At 73.9% G+C, this 26,451-nt stretch overlaps 4 protein-coding genes across 4 annotated transcripts; 3 read left to right on the plus strand and 1 right to left on the minus strand.

Moving 5' to 3' along the window:
- The first annotated feature begins 2,810 nt into the window (after positions 1 to 2,810).
- Positions 2,811 to 7,048, plus strand: GNG13 (G protein subunit gamma 13). The gene is made up of 3 exons (XM_051841462.2): positions 2,811 to 5,134; positions 6,252 to 6,383; positions 6,911 to 7,048. The coding sequence occupies exons 2-3, from the start codon at positions 6,286 to 6,288 to the stop codon at positions 7,014 to 7,016; spliced, it is 204 nt and encodes a 67-aa protein (XP_051697422.1). The 5' UTR covers positions 2,811 to 5,134; positions 6,252 to 6,285; the 3' UTR covers positions 7,017 to 7,048.
- On the minus strand, positions 7,009 to 13,495 carry CHTF18 (chromosome transmission fidelity factor 18). Its single transcript, XM_051841459.2, has 22 exons — positions 13,337 to 13,495; positions 13,114 to 13,260; positions 12,889 to 13,036; positions 12,651 to 12,795; positions 12,272 to 12,364; positions 12,140 to 12,192; positions 11,887 to 12,022; positions 11,317 to 11,526; positions 10,929 to 11,026; positions 10,689 to 10,812; positions 10,474 to 10,613; positions 10,299 to 10,392; positions 10,021 to 10,119; positions 9,806 to 9,933; positions 9,324 to 9,471; positions 8,793 to 9,017; positions 8,567 to 8,716; positions 8,346 to 8,476; positions 7,951 to 8,095; positions 7,774 to 7,875; positions 7,312 to 7,366; positions 7,009 to 7,236 (listed from the first exon to the last, which is right to left on the minus strand). Exons 1-22 carry the CDS (start codon positions 13,425 to 13,427, stop codon positions 7,100 to 7,102), a joined length of 2,799 nt encoding a protein of 932 aa, XP_051697419.2. The 5' UTR covers positions 13,428 to 13,495; the 3' UTR covers positions 7,009 to 7,099.
- A 221-nt stretch (positions 13,496 to 13,716) lies between these two features.
- Positions 13,717 to 16,266, plus strand: RPUSD1 (RNA pseudouridine synthase domain containing 1). The gene is made up of 6 exons (XM_051841465.2): positions 13,717 to 13,867; positions 14,210 to 14,396; positions 14,468 to 14,591; positions 14,757 to 14,859; positions 14,944 to 15,045; positions 15,149 to 16,266. The coding sequence occupies exons 2-6, from the start codon at positions 14,215 to 14,217 to the stop codon at positions 15,574 to 15,576; spliced, it is 939 nt and encodes a 312-aa protein (XP_051697425.2). The 5' UTR covers positions 13,717 to 13,867; positions 14,210 to 14,214; the 3' UTR covers positions 15,577 to 16,266.
- A 148-nt stretch (positions 16,267 to 16,414) lies between these two features.
- Positions 16,415 to 26,394, plus strand: LOC127489711 (mesothelin-like protein). The gene is made up of 17 exons (XM_070064181.1): positions 16,415 to 17,449; positions 17,547 to 18,944; positions 19,429 to 19,501; positions 20,041 to 20,161; positions 20,602 to 20,722; positions 21,698 to 21,783; positions 22,231 to 22,357; positions 22,430 to 22,620; positions 22,816 to 22,906; positions 23,017 to 23,158; positions 23,262 to 23,449; positions 23,894 to 24,049; positions 24,128 to 24,255; positions 24,536 to 24,666; positions 24,740 to 24,834; positions 24,906 to 25,164; positions 26,094 to 26,394. The coding sequence occupies exons 2-17, from the start codon at positions 18,549 to 18,551 to the stop codon at positions 26,333 to 26,335; spliced, it is 2,547 nt and encodes an 848-aa protein (XP_069920282.1). The 5' UTR covers positions 16,415 to 17,449; positions 17,547 to 18,548; the 3' UTR covers positions 26,336 to 26,394.
- Positions 26,395 to 26,451: the final 57 nt, after the last annotated feature.

A 26,451-nucleotide genomic window follows, 5' to 3' on the forward strand; every position in this document is an offset into this window, starting at 1 on the left:
CCTGTGTGTCCCCTGCGTGTGCCCCCGGCCGCCTGTGTGTCTGTCCTCCGCGCGTGCCCCCGGCCGCCTGAGTGTCCCCCGCGTCCCCAGGGAGGGACACAGCCCTCTGGGTCAGGCGCAGTGACCGTGGGTCCTGCTGCACACCTGGACGCCAGGGGACCGCAGCTCTTCATCCAGCTCCTGGCTCGTTTATTTGTAAGCTGCTTTATCCATTCGCCTGAGGTAGTGACAGTGTTACGGCGGGGTGGGGGCCGGCCCGCGGGTGGAGCCCGAGCCTGCTTGCCACGCCAAAGCGCCGGCCCTGCTCCTGGGTCTCTGGTCAGAAGACAGCGCCAGCCAGCACTGCCCTGGGCACCAGGAACGGCCGGGGCGGCTGGACACCACCAGGGGGCGCCCCGGCCAAACATCCAGACGCAAGCCCCCTGCGGCCCTAAATCCTGCCCCAGACACACCGCGCCCCGCACAGGGGCCAAGGCCTCCCCCGGCGAGTGGACGTCTCTGCACACGGCAGGGCCCACGCACGGCTCCACGATGGCCTCCGCGGACACGCGTGTGTGGAAACGTCCCCAGGTCTGCAGCATACAGGAGGCGCGAAGCCTCCCAGCCCACAGCCCGGCCCGGAGCCAGGGTGTGCCGAGGTCCACGGGGGCGGGGGCGCCCCGCTCACCGGGAGGCTGTGGTCACCGCGTGGGCGGGGCTGCGCCTGTGGTGCGAGGCAGGCGTGGGCAGGCAGCGGCCACAGCCCCGGGGTCCCGCCCACCTGTCCCCCACCCCTCGGGTTCCTGGCTCCAGGCTGTGCCCCCATCCGTGCCTCACCCCAGCCCAGGCCAATGTCCTAACCCCACCTGCAGTGACCCTGCTGGCCTTTGTCCCGCCTCTGCAGTGGCCACACCCCCTCCCCCCGAGCAGCTGGAGCCTCCCCTGGCGACGGGAACTCACCACGCACTCCTCACCCCTCCCCCGCTCTCCCTGCAAGGGTGGGGGCACTGGGGGGCAGACACCAGCCAAACCCAAACACCAGGAGCCTGCACCTGTCCCCCGACTCCGAGGCCAGAGACGCCTCAGAAAAACAAAACTGGGCCGCCGCCTGCAGTGCTGACGTCCCACCTGGCCGCGGGTTCGAGACCCAGCTGCTCCACTTCCGGTCCAGCTCCCTGCTATGGCCGGGGGAAGCAGAGGAAGGCAGCCCAAGTCCCTGGGCCCCCGCACCCGCGTGGGAGACCCGGAGGACGCTCCTGGCTCCAGCCTGGCCCAGCGGATGGAAGGCCTCTCTCTGTCTCTCTTTCAAATGAACAGAAAAATAATTCTTTAAAAACAGAGCCAAAACCAGACCCGCCCGGGCAGCCCTGGTGAGCCCGCCTGCCCACACGGCAGAGCCTGCCTCCCCTCTGCACGTCCCCCGCCTCTTGCCCAGGGGCTCTGAGCTCCGGGGCAGTGACCAGGCCGCTGCAGGTCTGCGGTCCATGGGCGTCACTGGCCTTGCTGTGCCCTCGGCGGCTGCTGGAGACGGGTGGGTGCAGGCAGCCCGTGCCAGCAGGAGGGGCCAGGCTGGGGCACCCAGGTGAGCAGAGCCGAGCAGGGGTGAGGCTTGGCAGTGGCCAGGCACTCCTGGACCCTGGCAGGGGCGCCCCCTGAATGACAGCATGACTGGTCCTGGGAGGGGGGCTTCAGGGCCACCACGGGGGTCTCTCCCCAGGGGCCCATGCCCAGTCACGGGCCACCTGGCTGGAGACGTGGCCAGCGCTGCCTCCTCTGCCCCCAGGTTCCCAGGGCCCAGCTGCACCCAGGACGGCCGCCGAGCTGGGCAGGGACCCTGCTCCCAGGACACCCGACACAGCTCTGTCCTCAGCACAGCGGGCACTGCCCACATCCCGTCCAGCTCCCCACTGATGGCCTGGGAAGGCAGTGGAGACGCCCCAGTGCCTGGGCCCCTGCACCCGAGTGGGGGGCTCAGGGCAGCAGCCGCACTAGCACCCGGGAATTCCTGCCCCAGGCGGGAGACCGCGCAGAGCTCCGGGCCCCGGGCCATGCCCTGGCCCAGCCCTGGCCGCTGCAGGCTTTGGGGACGGGAGATTCTCTCAAATGGACCGAATATTGTGGTAAGTCCCACGCAGGGCGTTGCTTCTCGGTGAGAAGGTCCGAACGCAGACGCGGGTCCGGCCACGCAGGCGAGCGCTCGCCACTCCCGGCCCACGGGCGAGAGGGACCAGGCCCCTTCGCGGCCCGCGGCGCCGCCTGCTGGCGAGGGCGCGCGCTGCAGCCGGGCGCGGGATTCGGCTCGCGGCCAGGTCTCTCCCCCGCACGGGAGCCAGGTACCCGGGGTGGACCCGGGGGCCTAGGGCGGCCGCTTCCGCCCGACGTCCTTGCTCTCCATGGCGAGAGGGGCCAAGCGGCAGCCCCGGTGCTCCGGGCCTCTCGCCCCGCGGCCCCCGAGCTGCTCCGGGGGTCGCCTGGTTTCCAGAAGTCTCTCGGGAAAGGAGGGTCCACGACACGTGTCCACCTGCAGACTCACGCACGGGGAAGACGCCCAGGAGAGCGCTTCAGGCGGCAGCCGCACGCCCCTACGCCTGGAGCCCTGGATGCCGGCCGCGACCCCAAAGAGCCCATCTCACGGCTGCACGCCCGGCGAGGCAGCCCGGAAACCCTGCTGGTGGACCCTGCCCGCCCGACCCAAGCCCACGCCTCGCACACACCTGGGCCAGAGCGGAGGGCAGTCCACCGCGCCCAGCCCCGCCCGACCACGCCCACACACCACGCCCCTGACCCCGCCTCCACACCGCCGGCCCCGCCCCCTCCAGGCTTGGTTTCCGGGCAGAGTTGTGGAAGGGGCGAGAACGCGCGCAAGGCTTGGAACAGGGCCAAACCGGGGTTCCGGACGTCCACCAGGCTACCTGGCCTCGCACCGCGTTCGCACTCTACGTACTTCACGCGTGAGGCCCGCGAGCCCCAGACCGCAGCGCCGGGGCTCGAAGTGCCCACGTGAGTCTCGTGACCAGTGCCCGACCCAACTATGGCCCCCCGGACCCCGCCGCCCGCCCCCAAGATGGCGCCTCGGCGCGCTGACGTCACGAGGCGGGTCCTCGGGCCGCCCCGCCCTCCGCCAGCCTCCCGGAAGCGACGCCCAAGGTGGACTGACGCGGAGGGGCGTGGGTGCGTCCCCGAGCCTGGTCAATCCTGGGGACCGCGCCTCGGGCCCCGCTAACTGCAGGCCACGGTGGCTCCCGAGCGCGGGCCCCGCACCCACGCGGGAGACCTGGTGGAGCTCCGGGCTGCAGCCCGGCCCGGCCGTCGCAGGCACCTGGCGGAGACCCGCGCGCGGCCTCCCCGCGCTCCGCGAGCCCGAGTGACCGAAAATCCTTCCCGGCCGGCTCGTCCCCGTTCACCGGCGAAACGCAGCCCCTGTGTTTGCTCTGCGGGCTCGCTCAGTGCCACCACGTGGGAACGGGGACCCGCGAGCACCGCCCGCCAGGGGCCAGGGCGGCTCCCTCCACCGCGGTCAGCCCGGCGTAGGCAGCAGGGACTTCCCGTCCACACCCCCAGGGGCCCTGGAGAGGCCATGGTCCTGGCTCGGTTTCGGACAGAGCCCAGGCCTGTGTGCTTCCCAAAGGCCGGGCTGGGGGCGTTGGACCCCAGGCCAGGGCAGCCGTTTCTAGGCCAGAGGCCCCGTTAGCGACCTGACTACTCGCAGCCTCAGCGGTCAGCCAGAGCGGGTTCTCTGCTGCGCCAGGCACGGACAGTACACCCCCAGGCCTCCCTCTGGGCCTGGGCGTGTTGGGGGTCCAGCCCAGCCTGGCTGGGAAGGTGAGGAGAGGCCCCCCACTGTGGACACGTGGTCTCAGCCCTTGGCACAGGAGCACGCTGTGGCCGTGACTATGAGCCATGCCACCGGGGCAGAGGGACCAGGCGCCACCCTGGAGCTGGTGCGGCCACTGCACGGACACCCCCAGCTGGGGGTTCCCACCAGCCCGGGGCCGGGTTCACCCACGGCTGCATCACAGCCTAAACGTCCAGTGGTCCCAGGGCCAACCTCCCCACACCATGTCCTGGCCACCTGGGGAGGGGGCAGCGCGCTGGACAGTCTGCGCACTGCCCAGGTGTCCCATGGACCCACCCAGGAAACAGATGCTGCTGCCACCCCCGGACCAGAGGCACCTGCACGTCCCGCCCCTCGGCTGCTCTCTGCCCAGGGCAGTGTCCACCCCCACCCCACCGGAGGGGCTGCCATCTGCCTGAGGTCGCTTTAAGCTCCCCACCTCCTAAATCCATAACAAAAATAATCCCTGCGCTCCCTGATGTGCCCCAGTTCCAGAGCACGTCCTGATCCATCAAGCCCCGGGAGGCAAGGTGACCCCGTTCCACAGCCTCGCTGCAGGGGACGGGGGCTCGAGGGCCACCCCTGCAGGGTTCTGGGCCGAGCCCCAGGTGGGCTGCACCCGGGAGCTTGGCGCTGCCCCCTGAGGCCCCTGTTGCTGCCTGGGGCCCCCAGCCAGGATACAGCCTGGCATACACATCCCCGAGGGCCCCGTGGGCAGGAGCGTGGGAGAGGGGGCCTGTCCACAGACCAGCCTGGGCCCTCAGCTCTGGGTGGGCGCTGACACGTGGAGCCCCAGAGCCCCCCAGGCTTCCGGCCACAGCTCGCTCACACCAACGGGGCAGACCCAGCAGCTTGCGCACCTCCCGGCACAGCTGCCCAGCTGCCCAGCCCCAGCCCAGCCCCGGATCGGAGCAGGAGGCCGGGACAGGGAGCCACACACCCAGCAAGGCCTCCTGGCCCAAGATGCCCGTCACTGGACATCACAGACCTCCCACATGCTGTCAGCTGCAGAGGCCACACAGACAGATCCTGACCCCGTCCCTGCTCTCCGAGGTGGCCGAGGAGGCACTCGACGCCACCCAGGAAGCCCCTCACCCGGCTGAGACCGGGCCCCACTGGGGATCCCTGGGCCGCATGTCCCATCAGAGGTTGGCAGTGTGCCCGGCCGAGCCGCGGGGCGGTGCCAGGGCCCCAGGTGGCGGAGTGGGCGGGGCACCTGCCAGGGCTCTGCCTGCCTGGCCAGCCAGTCGGTGCACACACTCAGCCGCCGCTGCCCCCTCGCCGCACCGGCTCATCGTCTGCTCTCACTGTCACTCCAAGGTAAGGTGCTGAGAAGGAAGTGGGGACTGGGGGACCCCCCCATTTACCCAGCCCAGTCCACAGGACGGAGGGGAGCTGCCCTGTGTGCAGGAGCTGATGGGGCCCCGTGCCCGCCGCACCGTGTGCGTCCACAGGGCGCCTGGAGGGCTCCGCCGTGTGCGTCCGCAGGGCGGCCTGGAGGGCTCCGCCGTGTGCGTTGGCAGAGGGGCCTGGAGGGCTCCGGCAGTAGCGGCTGCTCGCAGGCAGGGCTGGGGCTGCAGACGAGGCCTCCCACCCTCGCGGCTGTCCAGACTAGACGGCTGTCCAGAGTGCCGAAATGCGAGTCTGCACGTCCCCCGTGTGCTGCCCATCACCCCCCGGGAACCTGCCCCTCTCCCCAAGCCGCTCACCCCGCTGACCCCTCGGGCGGCTCCCACGTGACCAGATCCTGGGCCCTCCCCCGAGAACCTTGCAGGAGAGGGGCCCCTTCCCAGCCCGGGATGCCCCCCCAATGCGGTGCCAGCGCCTGCAGCCCCTGCCCACCTCCCCAGAGTACAGAACACCGGTCCCCCACCTCCCGGGGGGACTGCAGCACGGGTCCCCCTGGGCCCGGCAGCCCCACCCTGCCACTTGACCCCGTTGTGCTCAGGTGTCCCGGGAGACACCGGCACCGGGGCCACCCCAGCCCAGGTCCTGGACTGCCCAGTGCCCCGGTCCTCAGCGGCACAGCCCAGCCACCCCACCCCATGCAAATTGGAGCCAAATCCTCCTGGCCCCGGGATCCACCAGCCCAGGGTGGGGGCGGGGCTCTGCCCAGATGCAAATCAGAGACCGTCAGCTGGCCCCCACCTCAACCGGGGTGGGAAGTGGACCCCGACTGGGGAGGGCTCAGGGAGCTCCCAGCGGCCTCAGCCCCCCCGCCCCCCCCCCATCCGGAGGCAGGAGAATGGAAAGTTGTGTGCTGATTAGCCCCGCGGGCAGGGGCGCCCCGGGGGACTCCAGGCGTCTGCCTGCGGCTCCGCTCGGCTGTGGGCAGGGGCGGCCTGGCCCCCAGGCTCCGCTGTCCTTTTGTGCTGGGCACGCACAGGCGGGAGGGGCACCTCCAGCAGCCCTGGCTGTTGCCTCCCCGCGCCCCCAGCTCCAGGCTGGCCGCCGCGGAAGCCCCCGACGCCATGGAGGAGTGGGACGTGCCCCAGATGCAGAAGGAGGTGGAGAGCCTCAGGCACCAGCTGGCCTTCAAGCGGGAGGCGTCCTCCAAGACCATACCCGAGTGAGTGCCGCGCTGCCCGTCCACGCGAGCGCGGGCCCCGCTGCCCGTCCACCCGAGTGCGGGCCCCGCTGCCCCGTCCACCCGAGTGCGGGCCCCGCTGCCCCGTCCACGCGAGCGCGGGCCCCGCTGCCCGTCCACCCGAGTGCGGGCCCCGCTGCCCCGTCCACCCGAGTGCGGGCCCACGCTGCCCCGTCCACCCGAGTGCGGGCCCCGCTGCCCGTCCACCCCGAGTGAGGGCACACGCTGCCCCGTCCACCCCGAGTGAGGGCACACGCTGCCCCGTCCACCCGAGTGCGGGCCCATGCTGCCCCGTCCACCCCGAGTGAGGGCACACGCTGCCCCGTCCACCCCGAGTGAGGGCCCACGCTGCCCCGTCCACCCGAGTGCGGGCCCACGCTGGCCTGCGCCCCGTCCATCCAAGGGCCCACGCTGGCCTGCGCCCCGTGCACGGGACCAGGACCCCACCCCTGGGACGGGCAGGCGCCCCAGCGTGGAGCCCCCGCTCACCCGGCCCCCGCCCCCCGCAGGCTCCTCAAGTGGATCGAGGACGGGGTCCCCAAGGACCCGTTCCTGAACCCCGACCTGATGAAGAGCAACCCCTGGGTGGAGAAGGGCAAGTGCGCCATCCTGTGAGCCGCGGCTTTTATAAAGGCGGCGGAAGCACCGCTCTGGTCCGTTCTCTGGGGGCACGCGGGGCGGGGCGGGGCGGGGCGGGGCTACAGCAGGTCCCGGATGTGCAGGCTGCGCCGCACGGCGTTGGAGACGCCCTCGTTGAAGCGGAACCAGACCTGGCTCCTGCCCACCGCGGTGCCCATGCGCCACTCGGCCGCGTCCTTGTCGGGGGCCTCGTTCTCTGTGGGAGCCACGGGGACACGCGGTCATTGCGGGCCTGGCCGCACTCCCCGCGCCCACCACGGCCCCCACACACCTGCACCTGCTGCCGCGCTCCTGACCACCACGCGTCCGAAGAAATCCCTCTCGGGCTGAAGAGGGAGGGGCCGTGAGGCTGCTGGACAGAGCCCGCCCCCCGCCCCGCCCTGCACACGGCAGGCCCTCTCCTGGGGAGCCCAGGCCCCCCGCTCCGCACCCGCTCCTCGGGGATCGCCCTCCTCGTGGGCAGCCCAGGCCCGGCCCCTACCCCGCCCCCGCTCCGGCGATGGTCCTCCTAGTGGGGAGCCCAGGCCCGGCCCCTGCCCCGCCCCGCCCCCGCTCCTCGGGGATCGCCCTCCTCGTGGGCAGCCCAGACCCAGCCCCTGCCCCGCCCCCACCCCCGCACCTGCTCTGGCGATGGCCCTCCTCGTGGGCAGCCCAGGCCCGGCCCCTGCCCCGCCCCCGCTCCTCGGGGATCGCCCTCCTCGTGGGCAGCCCAGGCCCCGCCCCCGCCCCGCACCTGCTCCTCGGGGATCGCCCTCCTAGTGGGCTGTAGCCGCTGCTCGCGGGGGGCGGGGCGCGGCAGCCCTCTCCCTCCACTCCCTGGAGGACCCCCGTCCACCTGCAGGAAGAGGGCTAGGTGAGGGCTGTTGGGCAGGACTTCCTGCCCCGCCCGCGCCGCGCCCGGGGGGCTCACCTGGGGGCTGTCCGCAGCCCGGGCCACGGCCTCGGCCCTGCGCATCTTCTCCACCTCGATCTCGCGGGCGATGAGCTGCTTGGCCTGGTAGGTGAGGGGCTTGCGGGCCGGCAGCTCGGGGAAGCGGCACACCTCCTCCACGTTCCTGCCCGGGGCACCGCTCAGCGCGCCGGCACCGCCCACGCGCCCTCCCGCGACAGCTGCAGGGCTGCGGCCTTGGCGGCGGGGCACGGGGACATCGATGGGGCCCCACCCCCACCGCCCACCACCCACCGCCAGCCCCGGGCGCGGGGCTGCGTCCTCTGGGGGCCGCTCCTGGGGACAGAGGCTGGTGACGCCGGCCCCGGAGTGCAGCAGTGACCACGCCCCCCAGCCCCCCAGGTGCAGGCACTCACGGCTCCAGCCTGTAGACGTACTGCCCGTCGGGCGTGCGCTCCTGGCGGTAGGTGAGGCTGTAGGCGAGCATGGTGCCCACCAGGCTGGACAGCTGCTGCTTCTCGCGGGCGCTGTACAGCTGTGTGCTCACCTGGGCGGGCAGGCGGGCAGCCAGGGGCGGGCTGAGCAGGCCCCGCAGCAGACCCCAGGGGAGCCCCGCCCTCTCCCGCGTGGCACTCACGGGGCGCAGCTTAGGGGTGAGGATGTCCAGGAGCAGGCAGAGGGCGTCCAGGACCAGGGCCTGGGGCGCGGCCCGGCTGCGGGTGGCTGGGGCGATGCCGGACACCAGCGTCTGGATCAGGTTCCTCATCTGGGTCGTCCGGCTCTGGGCCTAGGGCAGAGGGTGAGCCAGCCCGGCCCCAGCGCCTCGCGGGCCGGCAGGGGTGGGGCGGGGCGGGGCGGCGCACCTCCTGCTGGCTGCTGGGGAAGACGATGTGCGGCACGTGGCTGGCGGCCAGCAGCACGTGGAAGGCCACGGGCAGGAAGGGGGGGTAGCGCAGCAGCTGGAAGTTCTGGCTGTGGTGGGCGGCCCGGCCCAGCAGGTCGTCGAAGGCCAGCCAGTCCAGGGCGGCGCACACCGTGCCCAGGCTGGAGTCGCGCAGGCGCAGGCGCAGGAAGTTCTCGAACAGCCCCTGCAGGCCGCGGGCGGCAGTCAGGCCCTGCCCCCCCCCAGCCCGACGGTCCGGGGGACAGCCACAGACAGCGGCCCAGGGCCCGCCCGGAGCCCCGCCCACCAGCCGCCTCCCGCGAGGCGGATCCCGGATCCCGCTTCTGATCCAAAGCCGCTCAGCCGCGAAGCTGCTTAAGCCGGGCTTTCCGGGGGGGGGGGGGGGGGGGCTTTGCCACGGCTCGGCCAGAGTGCACGTGCCCGCGCCGGCCCCGCAGCCCCTGGAGCGGCCCCGCGCCACCCGCACCCCCCGGCGGCAGCCGGGCAGTACCTGCACCACCTTCTCGTGCTCGCCCGCGGAGGTGGCGACGTGCAGGACGCGGTGGAACCGCTGTGAGGCCATGGGCAGGGCGCCCGCGTCCCCCTCGCCCAGCAGGAGCCCGAGGGCCGGCAGCGTGGGGTCCTGACCCACATGGCGCCTGCGGGGCAGAGGGGCCCGGAGCTGCCACGCGGTGCTATCTGCACACCCCCACGCTCGGGGCTGCCCGCCCAGACCTCTGGAAAGCCCCCAAGCCGGGGCCCTGGGCTGGGGGCTGTCGTAGGGGCACCGCAGGGGCCCAGGAGCCCGCAGGGCAGACCCCTGTGTCCCAGCGTGGGGGCGTGGGGGGCAGGCCCATCCCCGCCCGCTAGGGGCCCCCAGGGCTCCCAGAGCCTGAGCCCGGGCCACAAGGCCACACAGCCGAGACAAAGCTGGAGGCCGGGTCGGCTCCGAGGCGGCTCTGGGTCTCCCGGGCTCCCGGCCCCGCCGCCTACCTCTGGGCGCGGGGCAGCTGAAAGACCTCCCGCCACACCGAGAACAGCCCTCTGCGCTGGTCCTTGAGGCCGATGTGGGTGGTCTGCACGGCCCGCACGCTCAGCTCTCGGCCCCGCCCGTGCAGGAACTGGACACGGGGTGGGGGGTGGGGGGTGGGGGGGTGAGAGGCTGCCGCGCCCTGCCGCCCGCTCAGCCCGCTCGCGGCCCCGCCCACCTGCAGCGTGTTGATGCAGGCCCGGATGTCGTTGTCCGTCTTCTCACAGAGAGCAGCCAGCGCGCCCACGTCCGCACGCATGCCCTGCCGCACACAGATCTGAGGGGAGGGGGCTGGTGAGGCGCAGCCCCCGGCCCCACTCACACCCATGGCCACTGGCAGGCAGCTCCGGCCGGGAAGCGCCCACCCCGAAGCCCAGCCCGGTCAGCCGCCACAGCCGGCCCACCGCTGGGGACGGAGGGGGACGGGGGGGGGGGGGGACGGCGGCCCCGTCTGACCTCCTGCAGCCGCTGCACCAGCCGGGCGGGCAGAGTCGGGGGGACGTGCAGCAGGAGCGCCTGCTGCTTCAGCTGCCGCAGGGCCGGCGCAAACCTGCAGGAGGGCGTGGTGGGCAGCGCACAGGCAAGGCCGGAGGCCGGGCCCCGCCCCGTGACGGGACAGCCCCCCACTCACGGGTCATTGCAGATGCAGATGACGGGCCGGAGCAACAGGCCGCCCTCGCCTCGGCGCTGCCGGCCCCCCGGCCCCGGCCCCGGCCCCGGCTCCTGCGGGCCCTTGCGGTTCAGCACGCTCAGCAGGACGCTGACGGCCGCCTTCGGGAGGGAGAGGCCCAGGTCAGCGGGGCCCGGGCCGCCCAGCCCGCCACCCCGGACGCCCAGGAGCCCCACCGTGGGCGCCCCGTCGATCTCGTCGATGACCAGGCAGTTGGGCCGCCCGCCGGCCCCCAGCACCGACTCCATCTGCGTGGCGGCCTCGATGCGGGTGCGGAAGGCCTCGGGGCTGCGATCGTCACTGAAAAAGGGGCCGGGGCGGGGTCTCAGGCGCCGGGAGCCCGAGCCTAAGCCCCGCCCCCGGCCCCGCGGGACCTGCTAGGACAGGCGGGAGAGCCGGGCTGGCCCCTGGCTCACCTGGCGTTCATCTCCACCACGCAGTAGCCGGCGTGCCGAGCGATCACGTGCGCCAGTGTGGTCTTGCCCAGTCCCGGGGGCCCACACAGCAAGGCCACCTGCAGCCGAGGCAGGCGAGGCGGCCGGTGACCACACAGCCTCCGCCAAGCCCGGCCAGCACCGGGCCTGGCCCCAGCCTGGCTGCTCCCTGGACCCCGCCAGACCAGAAACGCTGCCCAGGCACCCGAGAGGGACACAGCTGGCACCCGCAAGCCCTCCCCAGAAGCCACCTGCCCGCTGGGGCCGCGGGGCGGGGCGCAGCTTCCCCCAGCTCACCGGAACCGACTCCGGTTCCGACCGCGCTGGCGGCACGGCGCGGGGCGACCCTCGTGCCGGGCTGCGGGCGCACCTTCTGCCGGGGCCTCTGGCTCGCGTCCAGCTCCGCCTCGAGCATGGCCTCCAGCACCTGCTCGTGGCTCTTCCACTTGCCGGGCGCCGGGGCCTCCCTGCCGGCCCTGACCGGCTCCACGCTGGGCCGGGGCTTCCGCAGGGGCCTGTCGTGGCCGAACACGACCGCGTCCCAGAGCTTCAGCCACTTGAGGAGGCAGCGGTTGGTGAACTGTGGAGGGCAAGGACAGGCCTGCGGGACCACCGGGCGGCCCAGCAGCCAGGACCCTGCTCCCGGCCTGGCACACAGGACAGGTCGCCGTGGCTCAGGACGGCCGAGGGCCACCTCCACACACCTGCCAGCGAGCGGCGAGATGGGACTCCAACCAGGACCCGTCCCCACGGCCCGGCCCTCCCCAGGGACATCCGAGGAGGGCCAGCTGCTCTGTGGGCTAGGAGACCCCCCCCCCCCGCAGCGGCCCCCACACTGGCCCCTGCAGCCCAGCGGGAGCCCCGCCCCGCCCCCGCCCCGCCCCGCCCGGCTCTCGCCCCCGCCCCGCCCCGCCCCCGCCCCGCCCCGCCCGGCTCTCACGTCATCGCTGAGCAGCTCCCGGTAGCACTGCGGCGTGAACTCGTCCACCCACAAGCAGTGCTGGGCGTCCTGGCCGGCGGCCGGCTGCTCCTCAGGGGCTCCGGCAGGCTGCGCCGCCCCCTCCTCGGGCCGCAGGCTGCAGGGCAGGGCGTCCTGAGCCGCAGGCCTCGGCCCCCGCGGGCACGCAGGCGGAGGCTCGCTCTAGGAAGCAGGAGGGTCCTGGGGGAGCCCCCAGCCCCCCCCCCCCGGTCACCTGTGCAGGGCATCCGGGAGCTGCTGGGCCTCCTGCAGCACGCGCTGTCGCCTCTGCACACACAGACCGGCGAGCGGTCAGCACGGCCCGGCGCCCAGCACCACACCCCCCCCCCCGGCCCCGCGCCCCCACCTCGCTGTCCACTTGCTCCTTCAGGGAGGTGAGGGGCACACCCAGCAGGTCCAGCCGGCCTCCGCCTCGCCACCGCACGTCCAGGAGAGGGCTCTGCGGGGGCAGCAGGGTGGTCCCGAGTTCCCCTCGCGGCCGCGGGACTGCCCACACCAGCGCTGCGGGGCCAGGCGGCACCCCCTGCCCCGCCCCCGCCCACCAGGGGAGCTAGAGGGGAGACGGCCTGGTGAGGCAGGGACCCCGCGGGCAGGGCCCACGGGAGCCGAGGTGGAGATCGGGAAGAGAAGGCGGCCGGCCCACCGGCCGCAGGTGAAGCCCGGCACCCTCTCCGGGCGGCCCTGACCTCCCGGCCTGCAGGGCAGCCCCCCCAGCGCCCACGCACCTGCAGCCCCGTGCCCGCGGGGTCCTCGCGCAGCACCAGGAAGGCCCGGTCGCCGCCCGTGGAGGTCACGTGGACGTAGTCCTCCAGCACGGGGGGCCGCCGCAGCACGCGCCGGCGAGAGGCCGAGGCCGCGGCGCCGCAGGGCCTGGAAGGGGCCGGAGTGGGCCTCAGGGGCTGCCGGCTCCCGCGCGCGGCCCCCGGGGCAGGTGGGTGGGGATCCCGCGCCCCCGGCACGCACCCGTCGCCCCGCGGCTCGGCGGGGACCTCGGGGCTCGGCGGCGGGGTGATGCCCGCCGGCGGGGAGTCGGCGGGCGGCGGCTCCTCCACGTCCTCCCCGAAGCTCAGCCTCTTGGCCGCCTGCAGCCGCGGCCGCCGGACCTCGGGAGCTGCGGAGACGGGCAGAAGGGAGGCCCCCGCCGCGCCCCGCGCCCCGCCCCGCCCCGCGCCCCCGGCCCGGACGTACTGGGGGGCGGCTCGCTGCCGGCGTCGGCCTCCAGCGGCCGCTTCCTAGCCCTGGCCGGGCGGGCCTGGACCGCCTCTCCTCCGGCCACGGCCTCCTCGAAGGTCAGCGGGGCCCGGGGCGTCGGGGGGCGCGGGCGCGCGGAGGTCCCTGCGGGCGGGAGCGTCACAGCGCCGCCCCGCGCCGCCCGCCGCCCGCCGCCCGCCGCAGGACCTCGCGCGCCCACCTTCCAGCTCGGCCAGCACCTCGAGCTCGGCCGCGAACTGGCTGTGGAAGTCGTCCTCGACCCCGTACAGCTCCTGCTCGTAGTCCTCCATGGCGGCCGCGCGCTCCGAACCTCCCGCCCGCCGCCGCCGCCGCCGCCGGCCCTCACGCAGCGGCGCTCGCCATTGGCCAGCGGCTGGGGGCGGGACCGCGGCCGGGGCGGGGCGGGGCCCAGCCACACAGCGCGGGAGTCGGAGCAGCGGGCGGCCGCCATTGGCTCTCATTGCCGCCGGTCTGCGACGGGGCGGGACGTGGACGGGGGAGGAGACGGGGCTGGGAGCGCAGGCCGCGCTGGAGTCGGAGCGGCGAGTCGGCGGCCGCTCGCCATTGGCCGGCACAACCGTCACTCCCCGGCGGGGCGGGCTGGCTGCGCGTGCGCCGGCGGGGCTCCGGTGCTGCTCCGTGGCGCGGGTGGCCGCTGCTGGTGGCTGCGTCTAGGGACGCGGGGGCTGCGGAGCGACATCGGGGCCCGGACGGCGCCGTCCGGCTGCAGGTCGGTGCTGGGGTGGGCGGGCGCGGGAGGGCTCGGAACCGGGGTCCGCCGGGACCCGGCCTGTGCCAATCCTCGCGCGCGGGCGGGCAGGCGGGGAGAAAGGAGCCTGCGTGTCGTGGGGCGGGGGGCGGCGAGTGGGAGCCCGCGCCCCAGGCGGGCCGGGCGGGCCCAGGGCCGTGGGATCGGCGCCGTCCCGCGCATCGCCCGTGCGGGCAGGTCGGGAGGGCCGCCGCGAGCCTTCGGCGGGATCCACGGCCCGGAGCGGTCCGAGATGCAGCGTGGGCGGCCTCGGAGCGGAGCCCTGGGTGTAGACGGCGCCCCCGCCCGCCCGCCCGCCCGCAGGCGCCATGGAGCCGGGCAGCGTGGAGAACCTGTCCGTGGTGTACCAGAGCCGCGACTTCCTGGTGGTGAACAAGCACTGGGACCTGCGCATCGACAGCAAGACCTGGCGGGAGACGCTGACCCTGCAGAAGCAGCTGCGGCACCGCTTCCCCGAGCTGGCCGACCCCGACACCTGCTACGGGTTCAGGTGCGCAGGTCTGGGCGCGGGGGAGGGGCTCGCGCCGGGACCCTGCCACCCCCGACCGTGTCCCCCCGCAGGCTCTGCCACCAGCTGGACTTCTCCACCAGCGGGGCGCTGTGCGTGGCCCTGAACAAGGCGGCCGCCGGCAGCGCCTACAAGTGCTTCAAGGAGCGGCGCGTCACCAAAGCTTACCTGGCTCTGGTGAGGCCCGGCCGGTCCCCGAGGGGGGGTGCTCGGGACCACAAGCCCAGCTCGGCAGCCCCGGGCCCTCCCTCTGCTCCACGGGACGGTCCTGGCGTCCAGCACGTGGGGCCCCGGGGGCAGGGGGCTGGCTGGAAGAGCTGGCCGACTCCCTCTGCCGGGCAGGTGCGGGGCCACGTCCAGGAGGGCCGGGTGACCATCAGCCACGCCATCGGCAGGAACAGCACGGAGGGCCGGGCCCACACCATGTGCATCGAGGGCACACAGGGTACACGCCGGGGCTGGGGTCCTGGGGCGGGCGCCCCGGGGACTCGCACGGTGATGGGAGCCTCACGCCTGCTCCCCGCCCCAGGGTGCGAGAACCCCAAGCCGAGCCTCACGGAGCTGGTGGTGCTGGAGCACGGCTCGTACGGGGGCGACCCCGTCTCCAAAGTGCTGCTGAAGCCGCTGACGGGTGCGTGCGGGAAGGGCCGCCGGCTGGCGGGGTCTGGCGGGGACGTGAGCCGGGTGCTCTCGCAGCAGCCGCTGCCGCAGCCTGACGCCGCCCCTGCCCACAGGCCGGACGCACCAGCTGCGGGTGCACTGCAGCGCCCTGGGCCACCCCATCGTGGGTGACCTGACCTACGGGCTGGCCTCGGGCCAGGAGGACCAGCCCTTCCGCATGATGCTGCACGCCTTCTACCTGCGCATCCCCACGGGGGCCGAGCGCGTGGAGGCCTGCACGCCCGACCCCTTCCTGCCCACCCTCGACGCCTGCTGGAGCCCCCACACCCTGCTGCAGCCCCTCGACCAGCTCGCCCGGGCCCTGCAGGCTGCCCCCGACCCTGAGCCCACAGACAGGGCCCCCCGAGCCTGCAGCCCCTCGGAACCCCTGCCCGGGCCGGGCCGGCCCCCACCGCCCCGCACCAAGCCCCCAGAGACTGAGGCACAGCGGGCCTCCTGCCTGCAGTGGCTGTCGGAGTGGTCGCTGGAGCCAGGCCACTGAGCCGTGGGCCGGGGCTGCCGTGCCGCAGAGCCCAAGGCCTGGCCCTCCGGGGACGTTGCTCCTGGGCGGCAGCCAGGCCTCGGCAGGGCCGGGGGGTCCGCAGGGGGTGAGGACGATGCACCCTGGCTTGGGGCCGATGCCGGTCCCCTTCCCACCGTCCCGGGGGCCTCTAGCCAAGAGGCTGGGCCAGGGTCTGGCCAGTGTGCCCCAGGGTGGGCTCCCAGGTGGCTGTGGCCCCCATGGAGGGGCTGAGAAGTGCCCTGGCCACATCCCTGGCTGTGGCCCGAGGCCTGCAAGATTCCAGCAGCTCTGCCCACACTGCTCAGGTCGTCTGACCCCCAGCCTGGCCAGCACCCCCGCATGGCCCTGTCCCCTGCCCGGCTGGGGTCTGGGCGCGTCTGGCCCACCTCGTGCCTTCGCTTCTGCTGGCCACCTCTGCCCAAGCCTCGTCTAGTGGACGAGGAGCTTGGCGCCGGGCAGGGACGGGGCAGTGGCCGGGGAGCCCTGGCCGCACGCGCATGGTCCTCCAGCCTGACTGCCGAGTCTCCTGGGCGCTGCTGGCCGTAGCGCCCACCGTGTTGCACCTGCCTGGCCCCCACACAGCCACGGGGCCAGTCTCAGCCTCAGAGCCACACCCCTCTTCCCCACGGCCCAGCCGTGCAGAACTGGAATAAACGCTCTGTGACCAGCCCTGAGGCGACATGGCTGCGTCTGGTGGGTTCGGGCACAGGTCTGGACACACAGACCCTTCCGGTTCCCCTCCTCCTCCTGGGCACGAGCAGCGCACAGCCTAGTTTGGGGGCCGTGGGGCACCCAGCTGGTCCTGAGCAGGGTTCCTCCGAGAGCTACCCCACCGTGTCACCCCACCAGCCTGAGGTCACGGCCTGGGCCTGGCCGGGGCCCTGCCCACTGTGGGACGCAAGCCCCAGAATGACTGACTGCAGGTGGGAGCAGGGGCCACTGCCCCCGAGGCCTGAGCCTGCAGAGGCAGTGGCTAGAGCCGGTGGGGAGGTCGTGCGGCCCCGGCCCCGGCCCCTGGGTCAGCACTGGCCACAGGCAGCTTTCTGACCTGCCTGCCTTTGGAGGACACTGGCTCCTTCCAGGCTGACGCCCAGTGCACGTTCCCTCTTCGCTGAGCCCCGTCCACGCCCCATCCTGTGTCAGCCACTCCCTGTGGGCCTCACTCCCCACCGTGTCTGGCAGGCCTGGCCCTCAATGGGCACCCAGCAGCCGTGCAGGACCAGGGGATGTCCCTAGAGGGCCCCATGCCCCTCCAACCTCCGCCTCTGCTGGACGTGCCCCCACACGCCTGCCATGGCCCCCGAGGGGACGTGCCCAGCTGCCTGCCACACCTGCCGGGGCTGAGCCACCCCACCTCCCTCTGTGTGCCGGGCCTCTCCTGGCCCCTGAGGGGACGTGCCCAGCTGCCTGCCACACCTGCCGGGGCTGAGCCACCCCACCTCCCTCTGTGTGCCGGGCCTCTCCTGTCTCCTGTCCCCTGAGGGGACGTGCCCAGCTGCCTGCCACACCTGCCGCGGCTGAGCCACCCCACCTCCCTCTGTGTGCCGGGCCTCTCCTGTCTCCTGTCCCCTGAGGGGACGTGCCCAGCTGCCTGCCACACCTGCCAGGGCTGAGCCACCCCCACCTCCCTCCATGTGCAGGGCCACTCTTGTCTCCTGTCCCCCAAGGGGACGTGCCCAGCTGCCTGCCACACCTGCCGTGGCTGAGCCACCCCACCTCCCTCTGTGTGCCGGGCCTCTCCTGGCCCCAGGAAGCTCGGCCATGCGCTGGGGAGGGGAGGGAATGAGAAGCCGTTCCTGCAGCTGGGATGGAGAAGGCCTTTCTTTGAGTTGCCTTCAGAGTCCACCGTGAGGTCAGTGGATTCCCCCGTAGTGGGTGGGGTCCCAGGGGTCCCAGCTAGAGCAGGGACGCAGCCGCAGGCACTGCAAGTGAAGCCCACGCCCTCCCAGCAGGCTCTGGCCGCCCGGGCAGCACCAGGTCCACCGGGAAGCTGGAGCCCGCGCAGCAGGGAGCCACGGCCAGCCGAGGGGCAGCAGCTGGACACAGCGGCCTGGCCCAGGGTTGGGATGAGCCCACAGAGTAAGGCACAGGCCAGCAGGAGGATGCAGACAAGAGGCCGGCGGCGAGCTGGAGGAAGGGTGGGGTGTCCCCCCTCCCGGAACCTGAGGAATCCCTGGACCACTGCCCACCCTCCGCTCCCTCCAGGCTAAGGGGAGGGCTCTGGGGGCTCCGGGCAGGGGTCTGCAGCCCCTAGCCTCGGTGTCCTTGCCTGCAGGGTGAGGGACGCAGCTGTGCCAAGGGCCATGGCACCCCCAGGAGGTGGGGACGCGGCGCTTCCTTCCTGTCACTGTCCACGGTGGGCGGGCCAGCATCCGGCCTCTGGTGGACAAGACCCCCCGTCCACAGGCCCTCCAAAACGGGGGCTGCCAGGTTCAGGGGTTGGAGCCCTGTCCCGAGCAGCTGTCCGGCCAGGGCCCGAGGGCCCTTCGTGAGCCAAGCAGGCCGCCACCTCGTGCATCCATGGTGCTGTGCCCCAGCTGTTGGCCCCGCAGGCCCACGTCAGCATTTTGGCCAGGCTGTGGGGCTGGACACTGGGCACCCCCAGCCCTGAGCTCTGAATGTGGTTCTGTGGTGCTGGCCCTGCCCAGGGTGGGGCCACACTGGGGCGCCCGGCCGGGGAGGGGGGCGGGGGGGCAGGGAAGTCCCTCCCCTAGTCTCACTTCCTGCGCTCACGCCCAGAGGCCTCCATGGTGGAGCAACAGCCACGGGCTGGGGCAGGCTGTCCACACGCCCCCTCTGCCATAGCGCACACGCGCCTGACACGCCTGCCTGGCCGCATCCCAGCACCCACAGAATGGCCACAGAAGGCCAGCCGCCACCCTGGGTCCATGTGTGTCTGACGTCTTGGCAAGGGGACACACAGGAGTGCGTGTGCTCCCTCGGGGACTGGGATGCATGCCCGGGTCACAGACAGTGGCACACGCATGACCCTCAGGGTGCAGCTGCCCGGGGCTGGCCCCAGCACTGCGCAGCCGCCAGCTCCCTGGGGCTGGGGAGCAGGTGCCTGCCGTGCCTGGGGTCTCCTGGGGCTGACGTGGGAGCGTCACCTGGGCACGGCCCGGGCCCCTCCTCTCTGTGGCTGCCTGGCAGGTGTCACTGAAGCGGCGGGCCCGGCGGGGCGGGCAGTCGCTGCCTGCTGGGCCAGGCGTGGGGATGAGCGGGGACCCCAGGGCCCCTGCCTGCACCTGTCTGCATGGGCTGACCTCACCCCTGTCTGCGCCTGTCTGCATGGGCTGACCTCACACCTGCCTGCGCCTTGCTGGGGAGCAGCCTTCCCTCCCGCTCGGGTGAGTGCGGCAGGTGCGGGGGGGCGGAGGCCACCAGCCCCAGCACAGGGCAGCCCCTCTGAGCGTCCGCTCCGCCCCTGCCCTGGGGCCGCTGACCTCCCTGCCTCCCCCTGGCCCTGGAGTGGGGGGGGGGGGCGGAAGACGAGGCCCCAGGCGTGAAGCTTGGGTCTGCATGGAGGCCCGGCTGCCCAGGGCCGTCACCTGGGGCCAGGTCTTAGGAACACAGCTGGAGGCTATGGCCCAGGTGGGGGCAGAGGAGTGCCCCCCAGCCCCCCAGGCATGGGGTGAAGCTGCGGTTGTGCTAAGGAGCCCCAGGGAGCACAGGAGACTCCACAGCCCAGGTGCCCTGAGCACAGACCTGTGACCGCCTGGAGCCGGGCTGCCCCCCACGCCCCGTGCCTCTGGCAGGGACACAGCTGCAGCCCGAGCTCAGGGCCAGCGCCCTGCCAGCCCCGAGCCCCCTCATTCCCGGCCTCTTCCCCAGCCGGTCCTGGACCTGCCGTCCCAGATGTCTCAGCCAGGCCCAGCGCACCGCACGCCCATGGGCACCAGAGCTGGTGAGCTGACACCTGCGCATGTGGGGCGAGCCACCCACAGACGGGGTGCTCACGCCCCAGGGCTGCCCCAGGGAGTGTAGGGACAAAGCAAGGCTGGGGCCACTCGAGTTGTCCCTGGCAGCCCACCTGGCCCGCCCAGTGCCTCGTCCCCCCGGGGGCCACCACTCCAGTCTGCCTGGGGCTCCCTGGGCTGACCCGTACAGAGGCTCAGTGCCTGAGTGGCTCGGGAGGTGGGGGGGGCCTTGTGCAGGCCGGGGGGGGACACAGAGCGGGGGCAGGGGGCTCTGGAGGGGGGGAAGGTGTCTGTGCTGCCATGGACCCACCAGCACCCAGCACCACCGCCACGGTGTGGAGGCCGTCAGACGCGCACCCACCCAGCCCCCTCGGGCGCCCCGAGGCCAGGCCTCCCCCACATCCCCCTACCTGGAGGAGGCACCAGGGGAGGGGTCCCACCTGCCCCACAGACTCCCGAAGCCCCCTGCGCTCTGCCCTTCCTGTGTCCGCCACAGCCAAGGCCCTCACCGCCCGCTCTGTTGCAGGTGCCCTGGCGTGCCTGGGCCTGGCCCTCCTCCTGTGCCTGGCTGCCCACTGCTCTCCGCCCTGGGCTAAGAGTGTCCCCCAGGGGGAGCCGGACGCTGGCGGGGACAGCCTGGGGGCGGGGTGAGTGCCGGGCCCTCCCACAGCTCCCACACAAGTTCCAGGGAGAGGCCACCTCCGGGTCCGCACCAGGTCCCTGGGGCCTGACCATCTCAGACAGACCCCCGCCCTGGGCGGCTCTGCTGTGCTCGCGGGGGAGAGATGGCCTGACCCCTGGGCAGCCTGCAGTGGGTCCCAGCCAGCAGGGACGAGGCCTGGGGAGGAAGCACAGCCCCGCGTCTGGACAGGGACCACCAGGGCCTGGCCCCAGCAGCGGGCTCTCAGAGGGCACGGAGGACCGAGTGACCGATGACTGGGGCGGGAACCTTTCCCACGTCGGGGTCAGGCCTGCTCTGCCTGCTTCCCAGGCCCTCCACGCTGGGAGACGGCGGGGTCCAGCTCCTGTCCCGCACCTCCCTCTGGGCTGGCCCTCAGCCCCTCACGGGCTCTCCTGTGCTGTCCAGGGCCAACGCGTCCGTCCTGCAGGGCTTCTGCGGCCAGCCCGCCTGCCAGCTGCCCCGGGACCAGCTCTCGGCCCTCATCAGGAGCCTGGCCTCACAGCAGGTGCCCCTCAAGGCCTGGCAGGTAGGCTCCGCGGCGGAGGGCGGGCAGCGGTTCCCACCTGCTGTGACAGGTAGCCCAGCCCCTGGGGGCCACCACCCTGCCCCAGCACCGCCCACGTGTCTGTCTCTGAGCCAGCTGCTGTCACTGCTGTGCAACGGGAGGGCGAGGCCCTGCCCGCCCCCGCCCCAGCCGCCCCGCCTGCAGCACAGCGCAGGTGCCCCCTCAGTGGGTCCCCTGAGCTCCGGGACGCATGGGGGGGTCTGTGCAGGGGCTGGCCGGGCTGTCCCCTCCCTGCCTGCAGCACGGCGCAGGTGCCCCCTCAGTGGGTCCCCTGACCTCCGGGACGCATGGGGGGGTCTGTGCAGGGGCTGGCCGGGCTGTCCCCTCCCTGCCTGCAGCACGGCGCAGGTGCCCCCTCAGTGGGTCCCCTGAGCTCCGGGACGCATGGGGGGGTCTGTGCAGGGGCTGGCTGGGCTGATTCGGAGGGGGAGGGTGCCACTCTCCGCCTTTTTGTTCACCGTGGAGCGTGGCTAACACCCGCCCGGGCCGGGGAGTTGGGGTCCGCCTCCCCTCTCAGTGTGGGGACCCTGTCCTCGGGAGGGTGGAGGAGGGTGCTGGGGTGGGCCTCTCACTGCACCTGTGCCTCACCCCACGTCCTTTCAATGACCCCGGGGCAGCCAAGCGGCCCTGGGAGGGCCCGCCCAGCAGAGCCCCGGGGAGTGTCTGGCACAGCAGGGACCGGGCGCAGGGAGGACAGCGGCTGCTGCCCCTGCCGGCCTCCAGTCCCCCTCTGGACCCCCCACCGGGGGAGCTGCGTCCTGCGTCCTGGCCACAGTGGGGGCTGGAGCCACCTTGGGGTTTGCTCTGATGCAGACCTCAAGCGGGTCCAGGCGATGCGGGGTGGAGGCGGGGCCGAGGGCTGAGGGGCTCAGCCCGGGGCTCTGCCAGGCAGAGTCCAGACTGGACAGGGAGTGACCCGCAGCCCGTCCTGCCCAGCTCAGCTGCTTGGCCAACCTCGCGGCCCGGCACCGCCTGCAGGATGACTTCCTGCTGCACCCGCCCGACCTCCTGCTCTTCTACAAGTGAGCGCCCCACCCCCGCACCACGGGAGCTCGCCCCCCCCCCGACAGGGCGGGCGGAGTGGCCGGCCCCCCCCCGTGCCACGGGAGCTCGCCCCCCCCACCCCCGACAGGGCGGGCGGATACAAGTGAGCGCCCCCCCCCGACAGGGCGGGCAGATACAAGTGAGCGCCCCCCCCCGCACCACGGGAGCTCGCCCCCCCCCCCGACAGGGCGGGCGGAGTGGCCGGCCCCCCCCCCCGCACCACGGGAGCTCGCCGCCCCCCCCCGACAGGGCGGGCAGAGTGGCCGGCCCCCACCTGCGCCACGGGAGCTCGCCCCCGCCCCGACAGGGCTGGCGGAGTGGCTGGCCCCCGGTGGGCAGTGTGGGCGGCCCCCGGTGGGCAGAGTGGGCGGGCCCTGGACAGGCGGTGTGGGTGGCCCTGGGCTGACACTGCCGCCCGCCTGCAGCCTGAGCCAGGTGAGGGTCACCGACTGCCGGGCCTTCACCGGCCACGCCGCCCAGGGGCACACGGAGCTGCTGGCCAACCTGCCCGACCAGAGGGCCGCCCTGCAGCACATGGCCTTGGCCTGCCTGGTAGGTGCTCGGCAGGACTGGACGGACAGCAGGCCCTGGCCTCCCGCCGGCACTGACCCGTTGTCCCCGCAGGGGGGGCCGCCCCCGCGGCTCAGCGCCGCGGACCTGGAGCTCCTCGGAGCCCTCGTGTGCGACATGGACGCAGCCAGCATCCTGGCCGCAGACCCCCGCGTGCTGCAGAACCTGCGACGCTGCCCCCAGCTGACCACGGCCCAGGGGGCCGCCCTCAACGGCCTGCTGGCCAGCGGGAGGACCTACCTTGGGTGGGTGGGGTCGCTGGTGGCCACAGCCCCCCGCCCTCAGCCTCACTCTGCCCCTGCAGCAGTGGGGCACGGGGATGGGGGTGGTGGCTGGGCACCCCAGCACGGGTGCCAGTGGCCGGTGCTGCTCCCGCGACCCCTCGGGGGGGCCTGCGATGCTGCCCTGGACCCCGACACAGCCCCGATTCCTCGTCCCAGGCCCCCTGAAACCTGGAACCTAGAGGGGCTGCGGGCACTGGGACCCCTGGCCTTGCACATCAGCCCCTGCCTGTGGGCGCAGGTGCCAAAGGTAGGCGGGGCCGGGCTGGGGCATGGCGGCTGGCCCCCCCAGCCTGCCCAGGCCCAGGGGCTCGGGGAGGGGAGGGGCGGTGGTGCGGCGCCACCACACCCGCCCGCCAGGCCGTGGGCCTGGGCTTCTTCCGCAGCGTGGTGGCCGCGAGCCGGGCGGGGCGGCTCAGCCAGCGAGAGGCCGGGCGCTTCGCCACCAGCTTCCTGCAGTCCAGGGCCACCTCCGGGCTCGCGAGGCCCAGGCGCGGCACAGGTCAGTGAGGCGTCATGGCCTCAGGGGCGCCGGGCAGGGTCTGGGTCGGGAGTGGCAGCGGGGTCAGCGCTGCCTGGCCTCACTGCAGCGCCCGCCCACACAGGCCGGCCCTGCGTGCCCGGCAACCTCACGGCCGCGGCGCTGAGGGACGACCTCCTGCTGGTGCGCTACAACTGCGCCCAGCTCCAGTCCTGCCTGGACGGCCAGGTGCTCAGGGCCGGCCTGGACGCCCTGCTGCAGCAGCCCCTGCCCGCCGAGTGCCAGCACGTCGTCAAGGCCAAGCTCGCCCAGGTGCGGGGGGGGGGCTGCGCGGTGGGGGCTGGGGGGGCGGGGGCAGGGGGGTGCAGCCGCTAAGGCCCCGCCCCCGCAGGTCTACCCCAGGGCTGCGCGGTGGGGGCTGGGGGGGCATGGAGGTCGGGGTGCAGCCGCTGAGACCCCGCCCCCGCAGGTCTACCCCAGGGCTGCGCGGTGGGGGCTGGGGGGGCGGGGGCAGGGGGGTGCAGCCGCTAAGGCCCTGCCCCTGCAAATCTACCCCAGGGCTGTGCGGGGGGGGGGGGAGGCCGGGGTGTGGCCCCTCAGATCTACCCCGGGACTCAGCAGTGGGGGCTGGGGGGGCATGGAGGCCTGGGTGCAGCCGCTAAGGCCCCGCCCCCACAGGTCTACCCCAGGACTGCGCGGTGGGCGCTGGGGGGGCGGGGCGTGGAGGCGGGGTTGCAGCCGCTGCCCCCCCCGCAGATCTACCCCGGGGGCGTGCCCGAGGACCAGCTGCCCCGCATCACCTCGCTGGTCTACCTCTACTCCCTCGCCGAGATCAGCCAGTGGAACATCACGTCCAGAGACACCGTCCAGACCCTGCTGGCCCCTGACGTGGCCCTGGAGAACCAGACAGAGGTGAGGGCGCAGGGGCCAGGCCCTCGGCGGCTGGGGTCTGCCCGCCCCCAGGCCCTGCTGAGCCGGCCCCGCCCCCAGGCCGTCCTGCAGAAGTTCCTGGACCACAATGGCACGGTCACGGGCGCCCTGCTTGTGGCCATCGGGGGCTGCCGCCTGTGCAGGATGAGTGCCCGGCAGATCCAGGCCATCGGGCCCGCAGAGTTCCGGTGAGCCCACCCCCGCGGCCGCTGTCCGGCCACGAGACCGCGTGGGACGGCGGGCTCGGGAGGGGTCCGGCCCAGGCTCTGGGCCCCGATCAGGGCGGTGCACCCCCCCGGGCCTCCGGAGGCCGGGGTCCTGGCCGGGCCCCCCACAGAGCCCCCACAGGACAGCACCACCCCAGCCTGGAAACCCGTCTCCCCCCCACCCCGTTCTCATGAGGACGCCACGAGGCCCACCACGGAGGGGAGGAGACAGGCGCGCCCACCTGTTCACCCTGACCCCAAGGCTGGCCGGGGCGCTGGACGTCTCCTGCTGCGCGCAGAACCAGAAAAACGCGCTCTTTGCCAAGGCGCGCGAGGCCTTCGGCAGCACCAGGACGGCCGCGGCCTACTACCACTTCATCCGCCCCTACCTGGGTGAGAGCCGCCCCTGCGCCCCGCAGCGCGCCCCGGCCCCCTGACCCCTGACCCCTGACCGCCGCCCCCGCAGGCGGCGCCCCCGTGGAGGAGCTGCAGCGCCTGGCGCAGGCCAACGTCTCCATGGACATCGACACCTTCGCCAGCCTGAACCCCAGCGTGCTGCAGGTGGGCGCGCGGCCGGCGGGGGGCGGCCGAGCCGGGTCCGGCCCGCGGGCGCTGACCCCCGGTCTCCCCAGAGCCTCAGCGTCAGCAGCGTCGCCACCCTGCTGGGCCAGAACCTGGGCGACCTGCAGAAGGCCCGCAGCCACCCGGCCATCCGCAGCTGGCTGCGCGGCCTCAACACGTCGGCGCTGAGCCAGCTGGGCCTCCACGCCGACCCCACCGGCCCCGCGGCCCCCGCGGCCCCGACGCAGGGGCGCCCCCACACCAGCGCCCTGGCGCCACGGCCGGCGCACTTCTCGGGCCGGCCGGACAGCGCCGCAGCGCCTGCCTCGGGTACGTGCCTGGCCGCGCCCGCGGACCCTCATCCTCGCACCTCTAGGGGCCGCGCCCGCCTCCGCAGCCTGAAGCCCCCAGACCAGGGGCAGCGCTGGCGGGAGCCCCCAAGGCGCTCCCCACCAGCCCAGAGGGAGGCGCTGTGGGACCCGGGCTTCCTGCGTGGGCGGGGCTCGCCGGGTGCCGGCTTCCGGGGCGGGGCCGAAGGTGTGGGAGGGACTTCGAGGGGCGGGGCCTGCTTCTGGGGCGGGGCCGAAGGTGTGGGAGGAACTTCGAGGGGCGGGGCCGAAGGTGTGGGAGGGACTTCGAGGGGCGGGGCCTGCTTCTGGGGCGGGGCCGAAGGTGTGAGAGGAACTTCGAGGGGCGGGGCCTGCTTCTGGGGCGGGGCCGAAGGTGTGGGAGGAACTTCGAGGGGCGGGGCCGAAGGTGTGGGAGGGACTTTGAGGGGCGGGGCCTGCTTCTGGGGCGGGACCGAAGGTGTGGGAGGAACTTCGAGGGGAGGGGCCGAAGGTGTGGGAGGGACTTCGAGGGGCGGTGCCTGCTTCTGGGGCGGGGCCGAAGGTGTGGGAGGGACTTCGAGGGGCGGTGCCTGCTTCTGGGGCGGGGCCGAAGGTGTGGGAGGAACTTCGAGGGGCGGGGCCTGCTTCTGGTGCTGGTGGGTCTTCCAGGGGGCGGGCCTATTTCCAGGGTGGGCTATGGTGTGGGCGGGGCTTTCTGGGGCAAGACTGTGAGGGAGCGGCTTTTCACGGGGCGGGGCCTGCTGCAGGGGTGGGGCTGAGTGTGGGCGGGGCTTCCAGAGGGCGGGGCTGGGTGGGAGGAGCTCCTGGGGTGGGGCCTGCTTTTGGTGTTGGTGGGTCTTCCAGGAGGCGGGGCTTCCGGGATGGGAGGGGTTCCTGGGGCCGGCTGACGGCAGCGCGTGTCCCCCGCAGGCAGCCCGCCCGCCCGGCCATGCCCGCTGCTCGCCGCTGCGCTGCCCTGCGGCCTCCTGTGGCTGCTGCTCTCGGCCCCTCCCAGCGAGGGGGCTGGCTCGCGGGGCCGGGCGCCCAGGCCTCACACGCAAGGACGGCGGGGCCTCTGGCTGCGCTGGGTGCCCCGCACCCCCATCTCCCGGGGGCCCCGGGGGCCTGAGCCCATGCAGCCAGGAGGCGGGGGAGGGCGTGCGGTGGGCTAGGGGCGGGGGGCGCCTTGTGGCTGGCTTCTCCGTGCAGCTGAATAAAACCAAGGCTGTCATCCCGTCTCCTCTCTGCGCCGAGCGCCCCCGCCCCCACCCCCACCCGTGTCCCCTGT

Source organism: Oryctolagus cuniculus, chromosome 19 (genome assembly GCF_964237555.1).
Source record: "Oryctolagus cuniculus chromosome 19, mOryCun1.1, whole genome shotgun sequence".
Taxonomy (NCBI): Eukaryota; Metazoa; Chordata; class Mammalia; order Lagomorpha; family Leporidae; genus Oryctolagus; species Oryctolagus cuniculus.